At 36.4% G+C, this 24258-nt stretch overlaps 1 protein-coding gene across 1 annotated transcript in view; it reads right to left on the reverse strand.

Annotated features, from left to right (window-relative positions):
* The window catches only part of DCAF6 (DDB1 and CUL4 associated factor 6), an 89677-nt gene that overhangs the window by 48210 nt on the left and 17209 nt on the right, over positions 1-24258 (reverse strand). Inside the window, exons 4-8 of the mRNA XM_010005501.1 lie at positions 13921-14013; positions 9370-9555; positions 4618-4731; positions 3440-3575; positions 1425-1639 (exon numbers count right to left, since the gene is read on the reverse strand). Of these exons, the coding sequence (XP_010003803.1) occupies positions 1425-1639; positions 3440-3575; positions 4618-4731; positions 9370-9555; positions 13921-14013 (744 nt within the window). The remainder of the gene's footprint in view (positions 1-1424; positions 1640-3439; positions 3576-4617; positions 4732-9369; positions 9556-13920; positions 14014-24258) is intronic.

Below are 24258 nucleotides of genomic sequence, written 5' to 3' on the forward strand. Positions count from 1 at the left end.
AGGTGAAAGCATATTAAAGTGTTAACTTTCAAGAGCCAGAAGATTCAGGAAGAAAGATTTACATCCCTTCTCCTCTATACAACCACAAGCCAGACTGAAATAAAAATAGCATTTAAGTTAAATCATCCGTCAAGAAGATATTACAGGATGTATTCTGTGCCTACAAGAGAAAAGAACACATGGGATCTGTTACTAACAGGTAGTCACAGTCTTCTCTCTCTATAGTAACTGGGCAGCCAATTCTCCACCAAATTACCTCGCAACAAACTAGCTGTATATAGAAGAGAAGGGAAAGTGCAGCACCATTGGTTCACCACGTAATTCTTCTGGGTTCTCTTTGCTTTCTTTGCCTCAGTGAGGTAACACTGATGCTACTGGACATTCTTCCTCAGTCCTACAAATCTACACCCACTTCTGATCAACAATTTTTGTACTAGTAATCACAGCCTATGCCCAGTAAATACAGCATGGTCATTGCTAGTAACAGGCCACAGACTTAACATGAAGCTAACCCAAGCCTCACACTTGTCAGACTCTGTCTGGACTTCACTTGCTTGAAGCATTCTTTTAGCTCATTTAGCTGCAACAACTGCCTAGTGACCAGCTGATTATCACCTAACTTGCTTTACTTTTGCACACCTGTGTGGTATACAACGTCTTGTTATCAGTTCTGATATATATAGCAATGCCAACTAGTTAACCTGTGCAATAAAGTACTACCTATGACCACAGGATACTGATGTAGCATAAAGCAGTACTGGCACGGACTGACAGCAGATATGCTGCAGGCGTGGATGCAAGAGGACACCAGAGACACCTTCTCACCATTGGCTGTTAGCTGTACTGTAAAGGTTGGACCCAAGCAACAACTATTTTAGGGGTAAAAAGGACAAACATCATGCATTTAAAAGAATAAACATGCCACAGTGGCAGACTACTAAAGAAAACGCATCATGCAAAAAGTGTTTAAAAAGGTATTAAAATGGCCTTCGAGCAGATTCTTGAGAAAAAGAAGAAAACATCGATATCATGCTTCTGTCAACATGGGACAGAACTCCTTCTTCTAAACTCCTTTCAGGCTCCTGTCTCAGATTAAAGGTAATAACCTCAAGATACAGAGGAGCTTGTGAAAGTATCACCATAATGCCAGGGGAAAGAAAAAAAAAAAAAAAAAAAAAAAGAAGAGTGGATGGCTGGAGGAGTGTTCATCTTTAGGAGAGGAAAAACAGACAAGACAAAAAAACAGAGTGACAAAATATTGTAACTACATAAATAGTGAATATGCAAATTTTGTAACACAGCTACTTGTCATATATCAATCTATGAATGGCAGCATTAATTTAAGATTAAAGGGAAATACAACTGATAGGTGTGCCATGAAAACAAAAAATGAAACATGCAAACAAGCAGTCTTAATTACTTGCCTCCTCCCGTCTCTCTTCAGCAGAAGGAACTTTTAGTTCTCGTGCTGTGTCATCCTTGGGATCAAACAAGTATATGTAATCTGAAGAGTAGCTAACAAGGATCTCTTGACCATCTTCACTATAACATAGAGATGTTACTCTGCAGGATTTGTTATTGAGATGAGGTGGAACAAAACGTGCCACCATTCCAACAGTGCCCCTACCAGCATAATTCCCTGTATAAAAAAAAGAAAAATGGGACAGGAGAGAGAGAAAAAAAATGATACATTTACTATTGCAAATTTTCAAAATCTTCCAAGACACTCCTTATTTAACATCCAACAAAAGACAATCAGAGAAAATCTAAGAATCCTGCAGCTTCTGCATTAAACTGCATCTGAATAGGGACAAACCAGATCTTACTAGTATTTCATCTTTTTGTTTACAAACACTCTATACATTTAAAGATAAAAGATGAGAACACACACACAAACATATTATCTCACGTATCCTCAATATGACAGTGTGTGGAGGCTATCTGTCAAGGGTAGTATAAATGGAAATTTTGGAACCTAAGAACATTTAAACAATAATAATGCTAATCTGTACCCACACACAAATTAGAAAAGAATCCATTATATGTAACTTTGAAAACGTAGGACATACATCTCCTCTTCTCTACCCAAAACGTTTTTAAAATACTAGTATTACTATGTCTCAAGGGAAAACTATCACTTTGAATCTGCAGAACTATACATCTATGCTTCCCTGACAAGTCACCTCCATTCTACATGTTCTATGTGAGCAGATAAAATTTACCTATGAGATCTAACACTGAGAAAAACAGGCTGTTCCAAAACCTCAATTTTCCACCTAACTCCTTCCCCGCTGGCATACCTGTTGTAGCATAGTATGTGCCATGGTCTGTCCTTGACCACAGACAAGTTCAAAGTTTATAATTTCGCACTACATAAGGAATGAAACAAAGTTTTATTCAAAAACCACTAGTTCATTCACTAGTCATAGAACACCCCACTCCTTAAAAAAACCAAAAAGAACAAAAAAACAACCAACCCAAACATCCCTCCCACCCCCTGAAAACTAATAACAGAACACTATCCCAATACATCCAGAAAAATTACTTCAAAATCTTCTTTTCTCTCCTTTACTCTATAGGCCTGCATACCTGAATTCATCTTATTCCAGCATTGTTGCAATATAAGAGGAGGTACATAGTACCTCTTAATCAGTCCCCCACAATCTGTTACTCAGGCAGCTCTCACAGAATTTTGCTAACCACTGTGATCAAAGGGAGAGATTTTACAAGAACTTCAGCTTGATGAGAAGTGTATTTTTACGTTTATTGAGTGACCTTTATAGTTTTCTTTCTCCTCCACCACAATCCTCAACAGTAAAGTGCTACAAGAAATGGCTGATTTTGTGACACTGACTGCTTGCACGGACATGTATGCACAGGTATGTGATCATATGTGTGCAAACACACACTGGTGATAGATTAGGAGTGGTGATGGATGAGAAGCTCAACATGAGCTGGCAATGTGCAACTGCAGCCCAGAAAACCAACTGTGTCCTGGGCTGCATCAAAAGTAGCATGGCCAGCAGGTCAAAGGAGGGGATTCCACTTCAGGTGGACCGTTGCAGGCTGCAATCACTAGCTTTTTGGAATCTTGGAATCACATGTTTAGATGAAAGAAAAGATGTTACAAAATGTCTTTTTCTGCATTCAGAATACAATGCATTCTAAGATGGTGATCCCAAAGGTCTTTTCCAACCTGAATAGTTCTATGATTCTATGAATGAAGAGATTAGGTTTACTTACTTGAAGATTTCTGTATTAGCTAATACTAAAGTGAAATTACTCTATTATTACAAAGCATAGTTCTCAGAGAAGAAAACTACACTCAACTACGTATTACACTTCAGTCATTCACCATCTATTTCAGAGATAAAAAGTAATAACCTGAAATTGGAACTGCAAATGGTTAGAAAAGCTTACTGTAAAGCATGGTTCCTACCTGTTGCTCTGGTACCAAGCATTCGCCGATCATATATTCTTACTGAGCTATCAGAACAACCCACAGCAAGATAGTATGGAATTGGTGGACAGATAGCAACAGAAGTGGCAGCACGCCGACAGTTTATTAAAATATCCTGGAGCAAATAAAAATACAGCACTCAAATAACAGCTCTGAACATGCAGAAGTATAATTCTCTTTTTTTTACTTTAGGACATAGATCCATTAGTCAAAGAAGTTTTGAAAAAAACTAGGTCTGGCCCTGTGAAGATAGACTGTAAATATATCAAACTGAAAAGCTACTGCAGAGAAGGAAAACTATCAGAGAAAGAAACAGTACATCAACTAAAAAAGAAAACAAACAAACCAAAACAAACCACTGGAACAAATGTTTCTGAAAAGGTCAGTGTAACAACTATAGATTTATAAACTAGTTTGCAGCTTGGATTTTCCTATGGAAATACAGATAACCGTTGAGTCAGAAGAGCATCAAATATGCAGAAACAGTCTAAATTAATATAAAGAATTAGACTAGATTTGACCTGCTGGTACATAACTGGATAAAGGAAAAGAAAGAAAGAAAGAAAACCCTAAACCTTGTAAATACACACAAAGCAGAATAAAATTAAGTGAGAGTAGTAATATATACTTTGGTGACAGCTTTTCTCCAAATCGGTATTAAAACTATTCTGAAATCCAAACATAGCAGACACCACCAAAATCTTACCTTCTAGGGAGTAATACCAGAGACCAATTTGATCTAGCATATTTCATTACCAAATCTTTTCTTAGAGAGGGACAAAGGATACTTAAGAACACAAGATAGCAGATGATTTTCAAGGCTCATTTTTTGCCTCCAACTCTGCACTGTTTAGTAGCTAAGGTTAACTATGAGACTCAGTTTCAACACAATCTCTTCTACCATATCTGAAGTCTCACACCAAAGTTCATAAACTAAAATAAAGTGCTAAAGGGGATACTGAAATGAAGTGAAAAAAAAAGAGAGAGAAAGAAAAAAGTCCCCAAACTTTTTTTGTTTCTTGGGAAATATGCTGTCATCTCCACCAACGACCCTGAAATCTATTACTTCTAAAAGCCTTACCAGAATTAATATCCTATGTTTGTATGATGTACAGCTCTACATTTAGGTCATCTTTTAATAAAGATTTCACTCTTACATCTTTACAATCTTCCTTTGTGCAACTTGTTTTGATTCGAGTATCAAACCATCTTACAGTGCCATCTTCACCACAAGAGAGGAAAGTATAGGGATCATTTGGTACTGTCATAATCTGCTCAAAAAAAAAAAAAAAAGGAAATTAGAAAAGCAGTAATACTTCCAGAAATACCATTACTTTGAAAATAAAAACACCAATATTTTGAGCAGCAGCAAGGCCTGCAGCAATTATAACTTAAGTCAAGCTTTTTATTGAAATAAAGAGGAAAACTGAAAAATTGCTGGCAATTCTTCATTTTCAAAAAAGGGTTTTAAATACTGAAGTTAAAATAAATTGTAGAATCTGACATAAGATTCAACATTTATAGGTCAAAGCTTACAGTTCCTTCTATTAACTTTTAAAATGCAACATATATTTACTGCAATCAGTTTTCAGGTAAGTAATCAACTGGCTGAAACTCTTCAACTGAAGGTCAGTTCAGTTTCTATCAAGTAATAGAAGACAATAACAAACTAAACACTCAGAAGTTTGAATTACATCAAAATTCTAGATGGCATTTATCCCCATTGGACCATTCCTTTTCATGGAACATAAAGGAACAGTAACAGTAGTAGTCTGAAGCAACTATGCCTACGTTACTAACCTTTCCCCTGACTGCATTATTTTATTTATTTTTACTTTTTAAGAGAGCACTGTACTGCACCATGTTCCTAACCTCAGACCTACTCATAATGAGGGAAGATCCAGATGGAGTCTCACATGTATGGCTTTACTCAGGAAGGCCTCTTTAAGACAAAATGAAAAGGCAAGTAATCATAATGTTAAAGCTGAGTTCCATGGGCCAATGAATGTACATGAAACATCATGCTTTCACACACTATCTCTTAAATACAAAAAGAGAATGTTGTAGAAACAAGCAATAATTTTCTTTTCCTACACTACTACTAACAGTAACTTCACAGAAATTTATAAAGCCACAAAAATCAGCAATAGTGTAATACACTAATTCAACATAGAGCAAACAAGTAATTCTTTAACTATTTTACGTGATGATTTATTCTTCCTACCCCCCTGCCTCAGCTCTTAATAAAAGTAACCCATGGATATCTCTAAACCTCTCTACCTAAAGTGAGATTACAAAAATAATCTCTGCAGGATTCAGCATTTATTCTTGTAATGCTAAGTATGTTAACTGAGACAATGCATGCTGTGACAAATCTTCCTGATGACAAACAAGCTATTTCACAGACAGAACAAAGCCAAGACTTTAATAACAATGGAACAATAAACTTCTGAGCTATGACCACAATTCTTCAATATGTTAATGTAATATATTGAAAAGTTTTTTTCACTACACATTCACTCAAAATAATTTTATTAGTGTAGTTATAAAAGCCAGCAATTGTTCTTCAGTTTGCTAAATTGAAAAAGTACATGTATATCATATTGTCTTAATTGACTAAAAAAATCCTTTTCTATTTAACTTTAAAAGTATATAGCTGTATGATCTTTATAGTGCATTGAAAGTATGAAGGTAAGAGTTGTCCATAAATGTACATTCTCCTACTGAAATGTAATTAACATGAAGGGCAATAAAGAAAAGCATTTGGCTGAATAAAGTAAACTTGTAAGGGCCTTGTATAAACAACAAATTCTCCAGAAACATGTTTGAAAGACTTCTCTCTCCCTCTCTACTTACTCTGCTCTTGCCCAGAATTAAAAACAATTGTCCAATTATCTCACAGTTCATAACAATCTACACAAATTTCCACATTCCTCTGCGTCCACTGATGTTTTGGTAACATCTTGAACTGTCACAAATACCACGTTTAAAGTGCAGTATAAATTCAAACCATGTTTAAATTTAGAATTAGTACTTCAGGGGCAGATGATGTTAGCTTTTGTTATTTGGAGAATGCAGTGAGACAAAGTTCTATATTTAATATACATACAGCTGGGCAGTAACACCACAATATTTTGAAATTATTTTCCCACTCCAGAAACTTCTCAGAGAGTTGCACTGTTAGAAGCTCAAGCTGCATCTCAGCCATTTGCTTAAAAATCCGTGCTATTTACTCCACTACACTTCCACATGCCAAGCCTCAAACAAAGGTCTGCTATGAAACTTATTAATACATGTGCTTAATGTTCAAATATCAGGTTCAAGACACAGTAATAGAACTTATAATCTTTATAAAGAGTCCCTCCCAAAATGTTCTATAAACTTATCTTTCTGAAGACTTTGAAGAAAGCTCAAATTTGTGTATGTTAAACCTCAGTGCAAAACAGACCATGAAAAATTACTTCAAAAGTGATACACTTGTTAAAATAGGAGATACAGTGGTTTTGGGATCCCCTCCATTCCATTAAAAAAGTTTAAGCAACCAAACCAGTACCACACTACTATAATTCTAAACAACAGTAATGCTCTTGTTAACATTATTTGCTGAATAAAAATCACCTGCAATACCACCATCTTTGACTGTGCAGTCAAATGTTCATACTCTCCAACTAATGATTTTTAAGAAATTTACTATATTCCATACAACTAGTTACTGTTCAGTTATAGTCATCCTACATAGACAACAATAAAACTTGCATCATAATTTGCTAGACTTTTGGGCTCTCCGTATTTATTCCAAAATATTTTTCACTCTTATTATCTGTTTTGACAAGTTTAATTTGTTGTACCTATCAAATTTATATTTATCATCTGGTTTAGTAGCTTGCAAGGCACATGCCATTGTTACTGATGACAAACAATAACCTTGCAAAGAGACAACTGGCATTTCATGTTACAGCTAGGAGAAGCACTATCCTCTGTTACTGCTCCTGACCCACAAGCACAACTGGCAACTCCTTTCATTGCATTTTCCCAGTTTGATCATTGGTTTCTAGCATCATCTGGTGCCAGCCACTTCATGTAATCAATCAAACCATTGGTCAAACCTACCTCAGGCAGATCAAACCTTAAGACTGCCATGGCGACCTCTCAGAATGACTGTCACCAACTCCTTCATTTGCAGTACTCTGAGCAGCCTAGCCCATGACCCCCAAACTTCACACAGCCAAACCCACTGCTCTTCTACAGCTACCCTGAAGTCTCCTCTGCACAGTATCCATAACCGTTCTCCTGTTTTCAAGCACAAAAAAATGGTTTATCTGATGCTCACAGTTAGCTACCCAGGAAACAGAGGTACTAGCTGAGCCAGTAACTGGCAGCTCCTCCAGCCTGCAGCCAACCAGCAAGGAGGTTCCTCTTCCTCCAGGAAGCTGCAACTCAACGACCTGACACAACTGCTTCTCAGTAACTACATCACAGCTTTAAGAAAAAAGCATGTCAGGGTCCAGATGTTCTTAAGGAAAGTCAGATTTTATCTGAGCTACAGAGAACATCCGATCAATTTGCAGAGTTGTGTGCAGTAGCACACAGTCTATTATATGTAGTAAACTTAGTGAGAACTAAGGCTAAGCTTCTGATTGGGGGCCATAAGGATGCTATTCAAATGAAACAAGTTTCTGCATTAAAAACACAACTCAAAAATAAAAGCACATGTTGTAAGGCTGGAACCCAGAATTCCACTTTGCAAAACTGAAAATACAGTTTTGTATTAAACCCAGACAAAAACAACCAAATAAAACCAAAACTGCAAACCCCAGAAGCAGAGTGAATATCAATCACAAGGTTCACTCGACTGACCTACAAAGAAGTTTTGACAAAACCTTTAATGGAACATGTGGAATTCCAACCATAAGAATACTTCTACTACATGATCAAATACAAGTTCTGGCAGTACTTCAGCCATTTTATTTTCTCATACAACCTTTCCACAGGGATGTTTTTAAATATTCTGTTCACTTAACATACAAAGATTTAAAAGCTTGCTATGAAACTGAGCTAAACAGTTGAAAAAGAACTGCATTTGGGATTTTTTTTTTTTCTCCTGAGTGTGGTCTGTGGTACTGTTAAAAAAAAACAAATAATAAAAAACCTGGAACATCTATAAACTAAGAAAAAAACAGCAGTATTTCTTCTATTTTAATCACAGTAAGTTTTACAAGCTGCAGATTTTGCTGTCATTAAAATAAACAGATAGATCAATAAACCTGACTGTCTTCCTAACTTAAGTAGCACTTTACTTCTTTCACTTGCTTATTTATAGGTACAAAACTTGAAGGGGACAACTGAAAACACTGGCTCTAAATTTACACGTAAGAGTTAACTAGGATACAAAACAGGGAAATTAACTGAAACTGTAAATAAATTTTTCAGACTAAGCTGTTCACACTTGCTGAAACAATAATTTCTTAGAAGAATTTAAATTGTGAACAAAGCATTATACTGCTGGGGACAAGCAGGGAGGATAAAAATAAAAATTAAAAACACAGGCCCCAGCCCCCAACCTACTTCAGCAAGAAATTCACAGCACAATTGAATTCAGTTTTGCTCTGCAGAGGATTCTTTTAGAGAAGGTGTATTCAGCTATTATATTTGCAAAGAAAGCAGCCTTAATGACACTACCTTTTAGAAAGCCCCCCCATTTAATTTAAACAGCATAATTCTCTTTTAAAGCAAATTCTGTAAGAAGAAAAACAACAAACTAAAAACCCAAGCCTCAAGAAAGCTAGAAGAAAGTTCTTTATTTTTCACTAAAATAGAAGCTTCCACCAGCCTGGTTAAAATCTTGGGCAAAAACACAAATAATATGTATTCTACCTATCCTACAATTATAATATATTTCAATGAGGTACCTCATAGGTAGTTCCATAGTGGCACGTATACTGGCATTGTCTGTTGGTCTCCGCATCTTGTTCAACATTAGTGTAAAAAATTACTCCATCTCCGGAACAGGATACAATCTGTTTGTCATTGGTGCATGGTAAGAACTTTGCACTAAAAATATTGGCCCTGTGCCCTGAGCGAATAGTTGTTAAAACCTAAGGAAGAAAATAAAAAGAAGGCTGTATCAGGTTAAGGTTTACAAAGCAAATAAAGAATGGGAAAATAACAGACTTCAGTACAATAGAACATCAGTTGTGTACAGGCTGTCGGTAACCTACAGTTATACACAACAGGACAGAGAAGCTGACTTTATACCAAATTTCTTCTAAGAACAAAGCTGTTCCACAAAAGACATTTACTTAAGCATTTGCACAAAGTAGTCTGCAAAACAAAAGCACTGGAATGCAACTGCCACCTTTTAATTTTAAAATGTTAATTACATATTGCATCAGGTTTCTCAAAGTAAAACATGAGTACAAGGTGATAGTGCAGCCAGCCAGAATGTCAGTGAGGAGCGATTTAGAAAATATGGAATATTGTGGGTCAAGAACAATAAGGCCTTGTAACCCAAGCCAACTTTACAGACTTGAAAAATATATGGTACTCTCAAACGTGCTTTTAAAAGGAGACCTAAAGCTTGTAAGAAAGGATGTTTTGAAACCACTTGAAAATAATCAAACATCTAAGAACATTTTTACAGGGCAATAAGTCTCAGTTAATGCCAGTCATCTACAACACAGCAGAGAAATATATAATTTACTTCACCATTACAGTTGGTTATAAACTTTGTGATGACTCTTCGTATTTCCTAACATAGTTCTTATCAGTGAATTAAAAATAAAAAAATTCTCCATATGCTTTCCTCTGTACTAGTGAACAATCTAGTCTTAACTTATGTCCCATCTGCAGCATTTAAACCAAACTGCATTTTCAGCAGTACTAACTGGAAAAAGACACTTAGTATGTTGTTTACTGTATGAAAATTACTTCCAAATCTCCATTCAATTAACTTAATCAAAGAAATAATTACGCAAATTAAGTTGTTCTGCCAGTAATAGCTGGTGCCTAACATTTTACAAGGGCTATTTCACACCTTTTAAAACATTGACACCCCAAAAAAGGATTAAGAGTATATCTGCATACTTCAAAAGGCCTCAGTATTCAAAATCAGGAGAGATATTCTATTAATTTAATTTTGTAATCTGCCTCTTCATTTATATTTGTTCACATTTCTGTATTTTACTGAAGACCTTCAAAAACCCAGACACTCTGAAGTGAGGAACTCTGTATGAAAGAAGCAACTCAGAACAAGAAGTTCATGAAGTATCCCAGTGCCAATGACAGTTAAGACACGTTATCTGTCAGTCCCCTCTGATTTTACATTATTGCTACTGTAAAAGAAATATTTTTAGCCCTGACAAGAAATTATTTTTAATATCTCTAAACAAAAAATAAATCTGAATAACTAGAGGCTTCTCCAGCATCTTAGATTACCCTTGCCAGTTCTCTACCGCTTCCTTCCTGTTCCTGAATATAAGCAGGCAGATGTTTTTCTCTTTGGTAAGAGAATGACCCTGTACAGCAGAGCAAACTACATGTGCTTCTTACTTTTTCCCCTTTTTCTCACAAACCCCAATATAATGCCCTTGCTTTTCATGCAGTCAATGGCTAAATTATTCTAATCTTCTGCTTCAGTTTTCTCCATGTTCAGATCTCGGATTAGACGTGAAGATCTGCATTTGCTGATTGCCCTCAAACTTGGAAAAACTCAAGATTTTTCTTTCCCTTCCTTCTTTTCTCCCCTTCGCCATAAACTGAAACAGAATTCAGAAATTTATGTGGCTACACATTTTCAGTAAAGGAAGGAGTGTCCTCACAGGCAGACCTAACCCTCATCCATTTTACTATATGGTGTTGCAATAAAAGCTATTGAAGTACTACAGCATTTATTATACACAGAAGATTTTCCATGCCCTTCTTGACTTGCACTGTAAATCATTTTCTACTCTGGTTATTATATTGCCTCTGAGAGGCAAGAAAGAAGTAGAAAAACTTGCTTGTGCCTAGGCAGCAAAAAAGATTAAATAATTTTACACACACCAAGCCCCTCAAATCCTGTCATTAGCTACACAGAATCAAATAGTACCATCACCTTAACTCCATTAGAGCACTTTACTACTAACATATAACAGGCTACAAATACTTAACCACTGAATAAAAACTAAGGGGGAACCAAAGAATTTCAGATGTTCTTTAAAGTACTTGATCAGTAGAGGAATTCAGATACCCTTCTAGCCTTTGCAATTGCTCAGGTAACACATTACACAGTAAATCAAGTGAAGAGGCAATAAATTCAATAATTCAAATTGCATCTCTTACAAGTGCAGGTTAAATCTTTGGGACAAGATTTTTATTTCACATAGCAAACCCGGAAGTTTGGATACAAGCTCCACCCCTAACAATAAATACTTTCCTTCAAGAAAGCAGAATTTCTGGCAGCTATTAGGTTGTCTTCTTTAAACCTGCAATGTTTAAGTTCCACATCCAAATGGAAACTCTTTACAATAAAAAGGTCATCATAATGAACAAAACAGCACTTTTAAAGTCACATTAAGAACTGAAAGCAATTTAAAATACATGGTTTATTTTCACTCCAGCTTACTTTTTGAAAAGCTGGCTGTCAATCAACAATCCCAGTAACAATATATAGTATATAGTAACAATTAAAATTTGCATCTGGCCATACAGAACACTAACTGGAGTGACTTACAGAACTCTTGTAAATAAGAGCTAAACAAGATTAAATGCTTCCTTTTTAAATTAGATATTTTACTAACACAGAAGGCTATATTGATGGCTGAAGTCTATTTTTGCTATTCTTGCTAGCTTAGAAAATAATATATGGTGATAAGGAGAGCTGTCAAGATGACAATATTACAGAAGAGTTCTGGTACCAGTACCAATTTGTGCCTTTTTACTGTATCGATTCTGTTACTCAGGCCAGAGAAAATAAGCTAACACAACTGTTATGGTCACTAAAAATCACATCTCTAGCACATTTCAGGAACAACACTATTATTAAGTCTTCATGCTAGTACCCACTGGTTTATAATTGCATTTGCACATATTGGGAAAAAAAAGAAATCTGCTCTGCTGATATGTAACAGAATAACACAGCTGTTATAAATAAGAAAATAAAACATATAGTATATTTCTCAGTTTCCTTAAGTGCAGCAGTAATACACAACAGGAAAAAAAACAACAAAATCATTCCATGAAAGCATAAAGTCTAAGTTGCTGCATCTATTGAAATATTACAATATTTTAATATAGCAATTATGTAAGATAATGGTATAGCAACTATCCCACAGTGACATATTAAAATAAACTGCACAATAAATATTACTGAAGACTCCTTACTTGCATGAAAATATTTATTTCAACAACAATCACTTTGGAGTATATCCTTCATCTACTTCATTGCTGTCTTAAATAACTCTTCTTCTTCAACTGAACTCCCAGTCCCAACAGAAACCCTGGTCTTTGCCACACTGACAAGAACACTTGAAAGGAAGAGAGGAAGTTTGGAAGCTATGAGGCATTTGGAGAAGTCAAGAAAAGGGTCTACCTATAGACCCAGGCAATGCTTCAGATCACTATAACACAGCTATTCAAGAAGGCAAAATATTGCTGCTTCCGTAACTTCCTATTCAAACTCTCTTCTGCCATATTGACCACACATTTTGGCTCCCCCGCTACAGTTAGTTTTTCATCACCTCTTCACAGTTTAGTTCTCAACTTCTAAGAAAGCATAGGATTTCTCTTTAACATAGGATCCCCAGAGCTTTTAGACAATGTTCTAACTACCAGCAGTTCCTAAAGAGCAAGTGGGGAACTACAATGGGGTGGATCCTAGCTGACATTTCTGGAAACCATTCGACTGCATCATAACCCATGTTAGTGCAGAAATGAAAAAGCAGAGACCTTTACAGCAGTTTCCCTTTCACAAGCCTGCTTCCTCTATTGCAGTAGAAAATTTTCCATCCACATACATGCACACACAAGGCAACGCAATTTCAAATGGTAAAAAAGTATTTTAATCAAGATTGACACTTCAACAACATTACAGAGAAAGCCAACTCAGTATATTACACACAGCAAAAGCTAATAAATATTTTTAAACTAAAAAGAATCAGTAAACCATTTATCTGACTATAAGATTTCACAAGAATTACTGAATCCTACTGCTAATTCTGACACTAATCTGTTGTGAGACTGTGTTCCTTTTGTGCCAGACCACCTACCATAAAATCGGATAATACTTATGTCACAAGAGATTAAACGCTACGGTTTTAAAGCACTGTGAAGTTTTATTCCAATGCATAAACACTATAAAATGCCTGATATTGTCTTTGTCAGATAATTAATATCTGAAAAAATATCTTGATAAATACCAGTATCTTGAAAATTTTAACTTAAATACTATTTCAAAATTACTGAGGATTCAGAAACAAACCTACCTTTCTGCTGTAGGGATTACTGATTACCAGATTGGTGTCATCTGAACCAGATAGAATATATTCTCCTGTATCATTCCAGCAAATTGTATTGACCTGCATGAATTAACAAACATTAGTTTAGATTTATATTAAAATTTTCAGAATATTTAAACAATACACAAATACACAAATATTTCACAATACACAAAACATCCAACACTACAGAAACAGAAGCTAAATTCAACTGAAATAATGTATTTTCTAAGCAGCTAGCACAAAAAGTGGTTTAAAAATAAATTGATATGGGAATCATCTGCAATCATCTACTTCACCTATGGTATTTCAATTATGCCCTCTGCTCTTGCAGAGTCCATCAGATAAATCAAGACTTCCCACAAAGGCCTCGGTAGCCAGTTTTACACATTCAGGTGCTTTAATGTAGCAAGGATACTCCACTGAGTTCTGTAAATTTGAACTGGAGGACATCACAATGCTCTCACTGTTGTACCTTCACAATACCCACATTCTGACCACCATTGCTTTTATAATTTTCAGTGACTAGACCTTCTCAAGGATCATGTGGTAAGCACCACAGAATCCAACCCAGATCCATTTTGAGAAGTGTGAGCAGGCTGGGAAAGAAGAGTCCTACAGTCAGGTATAGGATCGTAGTGGAAGAACTTTACCTTATCAAATCTTCTTTACATAAAACTGTTTAACAATGGGTCAATGACATACAGCTGTAAAAGCAGATAGCAGGTATTCTTAAAGTAACCTGTCTTCAAGCAGCAGCTTCACTCTCAAGCACCACAGACTGCATGTGTGACCCTTATTATTACAAGTAAAAAAACTGCCTTAGTGCAATGTATCAGAGTGGACTACAACATTAGCAAAAAAACCTCGCTTCATCTTAAATCCTTTTCTTATGCTTTTTTATTATTATTTAAATGTCTTATTCTGAGCCCAAAAGACATAATATTTTTGTTGAAAACAAATTACTATTACTCTTTCAATCACAAGCTTAATTGGGGTCCTTAATAAGGCAAATTTGCAAAATCAGAATTAGCTGTTTCAGGTGGATCATATGGGCAACAAATGGACATATTCATTGAGGAGCTTTAAATCAACTTTTGCCACAAAAAAAAAAAAGTCGTTTTACAACAGACATGCCTACGGCAAAGTTAGATCAATGCTTAGGAGCAGTCAAATAATATTAGGAATCATTAAGAAATGCACAGAAAAGCAAGTATCATTCTGTCAGTATATACATCCGTGCATGACAAATCTGCATCTTCCACACTATACAGTTTTGGTTCATATCCCACTCCCACATTCTTAATTTCTATTACTGCTCCTTTGAAAAGGGAAACTAAGAAAATTAATTACTGGGTGATAATAGATATCTATCACTTTTTATTGCAAGAAACAATTACTTTGTTCCACTCTGGGAAGTGGAGGAGATATGACAGAAGCTTCTGAAATCATGAGAAAAGACTGATGGATGGACAGACAGGAGGGGAGGAAGGGGAGGAAGGGGAGGAAGGGGAGGAAGGGGAGGAAGGGGAGGAAGGGGAGGAAGGGGAGGAAGGGGAGGAAGGGGAGGAAGGGGAGGAAGGGGAGGAAGGGGAGGTACGTAGTTTTCTGTGGAGCTTCGCAGTGCGGGAAATGGATGGCCTTCAATGAAAACATCACATGACAGGCACAGCATTGTATTAAGATTGGAATTACTAGTCATGGGATGTCCTAACCACCAGAATTAGAAAAATACACATATTCATCAAAGAAGAATGAAAAATTATCATAAACACAGGTGCAACTTTCACCTGCATCTGTCCATTAAAGTGTGATATGTTCTTGAGCATATCCTTCAGTACTGTCTGCTTGCCCTGTCTCAGCTTTCCTCCAAAATCAGTACTGGCCACTCTCATGGCCAAGTCATCAGGCTTGATTGAGCATTGGTATGACCTTGCATGGCTACTCTTATTATTTTATAACCCTTGCTGTCAATCACCAAGAACTGTGCATTCAACTAACCCTCAGATCCATCTATCCATGAAGTAACTTGTCCTGACAACAACAACTACTTTAAAAAAGTTGTCAAATACTACACTGTTGTTAGAGTACTGCAACTAGGACAAACAGAAAACCCAAGAATGTTCCTTTTCCCCTACATTTCCTTTCAGGCAGAAAAATTCCATCATTGCTTTAAAGAAACCAAAATGCTAATAAAAGGATACACAAATACAAATGAGAACAAAACACTCAACAAACAAACAAAACAAAAAAAACCACAGGAAGCTGTCAACAAAATTTTTAAAATATATGAAAAAATAAATGCTAGAACAAAAATTAAACAAATTGGGGGTGGGTGTCAAAAAACAAAATCTGAAGGACAAGAAAGCAGTGAAAGTATAGAAGCTGCAAAGGGGCGACGTTCTCTAAATTGCAGTGTCACAAGCCTACACAAGACATCAATCATTCTCCTTCTAAATTTTTATTTCATTGAACTCATTGCCTCAGGGTTGAGCAATTTCAACATACCCTACCCAGGCCAAAGTTGGCTCAGAAAAATCCTCAAGTGAGATGACATAACCAGAAGTGTGCTAGAGGTCTATACCTGAACAGGCTTTTTATTGTATACAAGATCACCTTCTCAACACAAAATCACAGAATTGTCACAGTTGAAAAGGACCAATAAGTCAAAAAAATAACAAAGTCTCTCAGTGGAATAAGCTGGATTTTTATTTTTTTTTTCCAAAGAACACAGACTTTCTGGTAAGCTACCAGTTAATACACTACATCTCTCAGTGTTCAGTGCAACCTATTGACCAACAGTGAATAATTCCAATATGCATAAGGATCACTAAAAACAGATGCTCAGTATGAGCAGATGAAAAAAAAAGTTCTTGTGTCTCATTCCATGGTAGCAACCCCACTACTAAAATACACTGTAAAATGAGGGCTAGCTAGAAAATTGATTTGCATTTCAAAACCATGTAGAAAAGCTACATATCTACCACCTTCACAGCCACTCCACATCCAACTAAAAGCATAATGTAACACTTAATACACGAAGGGTTTGAAATAATTGGAAAAAGGTGTTAGAGCCAAAAGAAAGGATATATTGAGTACAAATTACAATTACTAACAAGATGAGAAAAGTAAAAGGGTGTGTAGTTATCTTCTTCCTGTAAATTATTCCACATTACCAACTGCATCTAATTTTATTTGCCACTCAACTAGCCTTGAAAGGAAACAACAGACGCTTTTGATTCACTAGCCAAATAGTAAAAAATAAACTTACCATCTCTGTGTTTTCCTCAAAGACAACCCTTGTAAAACTGAAAACGTAAATTACTCACTTCTACATCATGTAATAGTAGAATTAACACTTTTGTGAACAGGATTAATGGAATAGAAGAAAGGAAATAAAAGTAACTGCAGATATCCAGAATACTAGAAAGATCTCCAAAGCAAAGAAGAGGATGGAGAAAGGCACTACTCTTCTTCTATAGAGGACCAGGTAAAAACTGCACTTTCCAACAATACGCAAACAAATTTCCTATACTAATTTAAGAGTAACTTTCAGGACTACATCTAAAAATACTCCATCCTGAAGCAGATGTTTGCCACACAGGATGTTGACTTGTTACTGAATTGAATGTCTATACATAGAAATGGGAAATTACAATTGCTCATGTAAAAGGCTCTATTTACCTATGTGTTCCACAGTTTTACTTTCCTCAGATTTCATAGGACTAGAATTGGGAAAAAAAACCCAACAATTACATTTGCACCCCAATTCCATATGGTTTAGAGCTGTCTTCTCCCCTACTTTCCTCATAATTTATTGTTGCTGGTCCAAATTGATTCTCTTTCAGATTTAGCCACTTCATACAAAAGTATCTCACCTAACTATGTATTTTGTCATTATCTTAAGCTCCCTTTAGAGCTAACACAGAAAATGGCAACTTCTGGCATACATATGACCACACTCTGACTCAGACAATGTGAATCTTGTTGAAAGAGGCAAATCATGCCCTGGTAGGATCATAAGGTCACAAAGCAGACATCAGTGATTTGGTAGACTAATTCAATTGCTTCACATACTACTGCTAGACTGTCTCTACAAATGAAGTGGAAAATCGAACTTTTTCACAGACAATGGTACCTCAGCTCGGAGATGAAAATACTCATGCTTCAAACAAAAAGGTGCTATGGTATTATTACTGCTAAAAGAGCACGTATACTTGAATTAATTAATATGTGGTTGATTGACCTTTTCTGGATGCTAGGTGCCAACCAAAGCCTCCCTGCCACTCCTCAGCTGGACTGGGGAGAGAAGATAAAAGGCTTATGGGTTAAGATAAAGACAGGGAGATCCCTCAGCAATTGCAATCATGGGCAAAACAGACTCAATTTGGGAAAACTAATTACCAATCAAATCACAGAAGTGTAAGGGGAGGAAGGGGAGGAAGGGGAGGAAGGGGAGGAAGGGGAGGAAGGGGAGGAAGGGGAGGAAGGGGAGGAAGGTAGTTTTCTGTGGAGCTTCGCAGTGCGGGAAATGGATGGCCTTCAATGAAAACATCACATGACAGGCACAGCATTGTATTAAGATTGGAATTACTAGTCATGGGATGTCCTAACCACCAGAATTAGAAAAATACACATATTCATCAAAGAAGAATGAAAAATTATCATAAACACAGGTGCAACTTTCACCTGCATCTGTCCATTAAAGTGTGATATGTTCTTGAGCATATCCTTCAGTACTGTCTGCTTGCCCTGTCTCAGCTTTCCTCCAAAATCAGTACTGGCCACTCTCATGGCCAAGTCATCAGGCTTGATTGAGCACTGGTATGACCTTGCATGGCTACTCTTATTATTTTATAACCCTTGCTGTCAATCACCAAGAACTGTGCATTCAACTAACCCTCAGATCCATCTATCCATGAAGTAACTTGTCCTGACAACAACAACTACTTTAAAAAAGTTGTCAAATACTACACTGTTGTCAGAATACTGCAACTAGGACAAACACAAAACCCAAGAATGTTCCTTTTCCCCTACATTTCCTTTCAGGCAGAAAAATTCCATCATTGCTTTAAAGAAACCAAAATGCTAATAAAAGGATACACAAATACAAATGAGAACAAAACACTCAACAAACAAACAAAACAAAAAAAACCACAGGAAGCTGTCAACAAAATTTTTAAAATATATGAAAAAATAAATGCTAGAACAAAAATTAAACAAATTGGGGGTGGGTGTCAAAAAACAAAATCTGAAGGACAAGAAAGCAGTGAAAGTATAGAAGCTGCAAAGGGGCGACGTTCTCTAAATTGCAGTGTCACAAGCCTACACAAGACATCAATCATTCTCCTTCTAAATTTTTATTTCATTGAACTCATTGCCTCAGGGTTGAGCAATTTCAACATACCCTACCCAGGCCAAAGTTGGCTCAGAAAAATCCTCAAGTGAGATGACATAACCAGAAGTGTGCTAGAGGTCTATACCTGAACAGGCTTTTTATTGTATACAAGATCACCTTCTCAACACAAAATCACAGAATTGTCACAGTTGAAAAGGACCAATAAGTCAAAAAAATAACAAAGTCTCTCAGTGGAATAAGCTGGATTTTTATTTTTTTTTTCCAAAGAACACAGACTTTCTGGTAAGCTACCAGTTAATACACTACATCTCTCAGTGTTCAGTGCAACCTATTGACCAACAGTGAATAATTCCAATATGCATAAGGATCACTAAAAACAGATGCTCAGTATGAGCAGATGAAAAAAAAAGTTCTTGTGTCTCATTCCATGGTAGCAACCCCACTACTAAAATACACTGTAAAATGAGGGCTAGCTAGAAAATTGATTTGCATTTCAAAACCATGTAGAAAAGCTACATATCTACCACCTTCACAGCCACTCCACATCCAACTAAAAGCATAATGTAACACTTAATACACGAAGGGTTTGAAATAATTGGAAAAAGGTGTTAGAGCCAAAAGAAAGGATATATTGAGTACAAATTACAATTACTAACAAGATGAGAAAAGTAAAAGGGTGTGTAGTTATCTTCTTCCTGTAAATTATTCCACATTACCAACTGCATCTAATTTTATTTGCCACTCAACTAGCCTTGAAAGGAAACAACAGACACTTTTGATTCACTAGCCAAATAGTAAAAAATAAACTTACCATCTCTGTGTTTTCCTCAAAGACAACCCTTGTAAAACTGAAAACGTAAATTACTCACTTCTACATCATGTAATAGTAGAATTAACACTTTTGTGAACAGGATTAATGGAATAGAAGAAAGGAAATAAAAGTAACTGCAGATATCCAGAATACTAGAAAGATCTCCAAAGCAAAGAAGAGGATGGAGAAAGGCACTACTCTTCTTCTATAGAGGACCAGGTAAAAACTGCACTTTCCAACAATACGCAAACAAATTTCCTATACTAATTTAAGAGTAACTTTCAGGACTACATCTAAAAATACTCCATCCTGAAGCAGATGTTTGCCACACAGGATGTTGACTTGTTACTGAATTGAATGTCTATACACAGAAATGGGAAATTACAATTGCTCATGTAAAAGGCTCTATTTACCTATGTGTTCCACAGTTTTACTTTCCTCAGATTTCATAGGACTAGAATTGGGAAAAAAAACCCAACAATTACATTTGCACCCCAATTCCATATGGTTTAGAGCTGTCTTCTCCCCTACTTTCCTCATAATTTATTGTTGCTGGTCCAAATTGATTCTCTTTCAGATTTAGCCACTTCATACAAAAGTATCTCACCTAACTATGTATTTTGTCATTATCTTAAGCTCCCTTTAGAGCTAACACAGAAAATGGCAACTTCTGGCATACATATGACCACACTCTGACTCAGACAATGTGAAACTTGTTGAAAGAGGCAAATCATGCCCTGGTAGGATCATAAGGTCACAAAGCAGACATCAGTGATTTGGTAGACTAATTCAATTGCTTCACATACTACTGCTAGACTGTCTCTACAAATGAAGTGGAAAATCGAACTTTTTCACAGACAATGGTACCTCAGCTCGGAGATGAAAATACTCATGCTTCAAACAAAAAGGTGCTATGGTATTATTACTGCTAAAAGAGCACGTATACTTGAATTAATTAATATGTGGTTGATTGACCTTTTCTGGATGCTAGGTGCCAACCAAAGCCTCCCTGCCACTCCTCAGCTGGACTGGGGAGAGAAGATAAAAGGCTTATGGGTTAAGATAAAGACAGGGAGATCCCTCAGCAATTGCAATCATGGGCAAAACAGACTCAATTTGGGAAAACTAATTACCAATCAAATCACAGAAGTGTAGTGAGAAATAAAACCAACTCTTAAAACACTTTCCATGCCCTCCTTCCCAGGCTGAACTTCATTCCTGATTTTCTCTAAATCCTCCCCCTGAGCAGCACAGAGGGACAGGGAATGGGGGTTTCGGTCAGTTTGTCATATGTTGATTTCTGATGCTCCTTCCCCCTGAAGGGGATGACTCCTCACAGTCTTCCCCTGCACCAGGGTGTAGTCTCTCCCATGGGAAAAAGTCCTCCATGAACTTCTCCAACTTAAGTCCTTCCCACAGGCTGCAGTTCTTCATGAACTGCTCCAGTGTAGGTCCCTTTCATGTGGTGCAGGCCTTCGTGAACACACTGCTTCAGTGTGTGTCCCTCACAGAGTCCCAACTCCTGCCAGAAAACCTGCTCCAGCATGGCCTCCTATCTCCATGAGGTCCCAGGTCCTGACAGAAGCCAACTCCAGCACAGGCTTGCCACAGGTTCACAATCTCCTTTGGGCACATTGACCTGTTCCATCATGGATCTCCATGGGCTGCAGATGAACAGCCTGCCTCACCACAGTCTTCACTACAGGGTGCAGTGGAGTATCTGCTCCAGTGCCTGTAGCACTGCCTCCCCCTCCTTCACTGACCTGGGTGTCTGCAGGGTTGTTACTCTCACATACTCTTACTCCTGTCTCCAGCTGCAGCTGCTGTGATACAGGTCTTCCTTTCCATACCCTTAAATACGTTATCAGGGAGGTGCTGCCACCATTGCTGATGGGCTTAGCCTTGGCTAGTGGTGGGTTTGTCTTGGAGCACTGGCTCTACTGGACATGGGGGAGGCCTCTAACAGATCCTCTCAGAAGCCACCCCATACCCCTCCCACTACAAAAACTTAGGCACACAAACCAAATACGTCATAGACCTATTCCTGTCTTTAAAGATATTGTACCTGAGTATGATTACACGGTTGTATTTTCCATGGGACCTCTTTTGCGTAACATACATCAAATGTTAGGATGTTGGACTCTCATCCTCAGTAAGAAATTAAAATTCTTGCCGTAAGTATATTGTCCACCATGTCCACTAACACAACTTTTATATAGAAAATACAAGTCACAACTTATTTCACAGAAGAACACAAGTGTTCTAAAAAAACCAAACCAAAACCAACAAAACACCCAAACCAAACCCCTATCCTCCAACCCTCCAAAAAGAAAAACAAAAAAAAACCAACCCCCACCCCCAAAAAACCCTACCACCTTCAGAAACACACTTAATAAGCATTAGTATAAGCATTTTAATCAGTAAAGGCATTGCAATTTAATTCACTTTTATTTCACAGATTTTTTAAGCAAGTAATAAGAAATTATACTGAATGGTTGTTAGCTATAAAAGATTATTCCCTGCAAAAAAACATGTAGTAAATGAGGTAAGAACTCCATTCTTTAAAGATGGGGAGTTCCAAGTATATTTAATTTCTAAAGACATTTTTCGAATTGTAGCAGTATTTTAAGTAACTGCATATAACGCTGTAATTTCACAATCAAAACATTTTCCACTCAGTAAAACAAATAAGTTAGATCACATATTAAAGCATACTTTAAAAGCTAACATAATCAATTCAAAATGAATTTTCAAATACATATCCACCAGGCAGATCCAAGCAACACCAAATTGCCAACGATAAATCTGAAACTTCTCTTACAAGACACAGAGGTATTTAACTAAAAGCAAGATCAGTCACTCCATTTTTAACAAATAGCAAAGAAACACTTTTTTCCCAGCCCCTGTTTTGTAGGCAAAAAATCATACTTTTACAGGAAAACAAAGAAAAAAATTAAACCCACAACAAACTACAGGACAATAAGCTTGAAAATTTTCATCTTAAATATATTTGAGAAGATGAAAACTACTAGAAGAGAAATTCCTAAAAAAAGTTCCTGTTAACAATCTTGAACACAAACCTGATAACTTTCTACCTTTAGAATTATAGAATGGTTTGACTTTGAAGAGCCCTTTTATTGTGATTCTTACAAAATCTATTGAGGGAATAAAAAAAAAAAAAAAGAGAAAAAAGAAAAAAAAAAAAAGAAAAGAGAAAAAAAAAGAGGAAATTAATGCATTTGATTTTTTAAGTCAACACCCTCTGTACCAGAAACATTAAAGTTACAATGGTGGTCAGTCGTCCCGGTTTGAGGACATCAGTCCTCAACTGTGACATCAGTACAGCAAAAGTAGCTGACTTTTTCTGTACACCAAATCTAATCCTTGCCTTTCACAGTCTTCCTAGTATTTTGAAAATGTGCACAAGTCAAAATCATACTTCTCATCCCAAGCTAAAAGGCCAGGGGTTTTTTATCAGTTTTTATTTTAAACTACTACTGCATTAGTCAACAATTCTAACACTCCTTAATTTAAAGTTAACAATGTAAGCAAGTCAAGATAAAAAAATCTTCATAGTTTAACAGCTTTAGAAATAAACATGTAGAAGTATAAAATTTACACTTGCATTCTCACTTTTTATAGCGCATCTACCTTGTACAACTGAGACAGTACTTTAACAATCACTGATTTCTGCCCTACTCATCAAAAGTAATATGGTAATCTCTTTGCCCTGTACCCAGTTTAGGTATTTGGACCACTTGCAAAAATTAAGTATTTAAATAAGCAATGTTTCAAGTTATGTTACTGCCTTTCAGGGGAAGTTTATTTTTTGTTGTATTATCTCTTTAAATAAGCATGATGCACTTGATCACTTGCTTTTTAGACTTGGGAGAATAAATCACTCAAAACACTAACAGTTTTAAGTTAGCAAAATATATCAACACTACAGAACTACTGAAGATTCATTTAAAGGTTTAAGATGAGCTCTAACTAAAAAGTTAAGCATGTGTCTTGCATGCACAGAAGATTAATTCATTCAGCACTATTAAGGTATAGGAAGGGGATTTTGTTGTGCTTCAAAGGTAAAGTGTCAAATGTTTAAGAAGAAACAAATACTTAGAGAATTCAGCTGTAAGTCTCAAAAAGTGGAGGTTTC

Source organism: Chaetura pelagica, unplaced genomic scaffold (assembly GCF_000747805.2).
Source record: "Chaetura pelagica isolate M959 unplaced genomic scaffold, ChaPel_1.0 scaffold39, whole genome shotgun sequence".
Lineage (NCBI taxonomy): Eukaryota > Metazoa > Chordata > Aves > Apodiformes > Apodidae > Chaetura > Chaetura pelagica.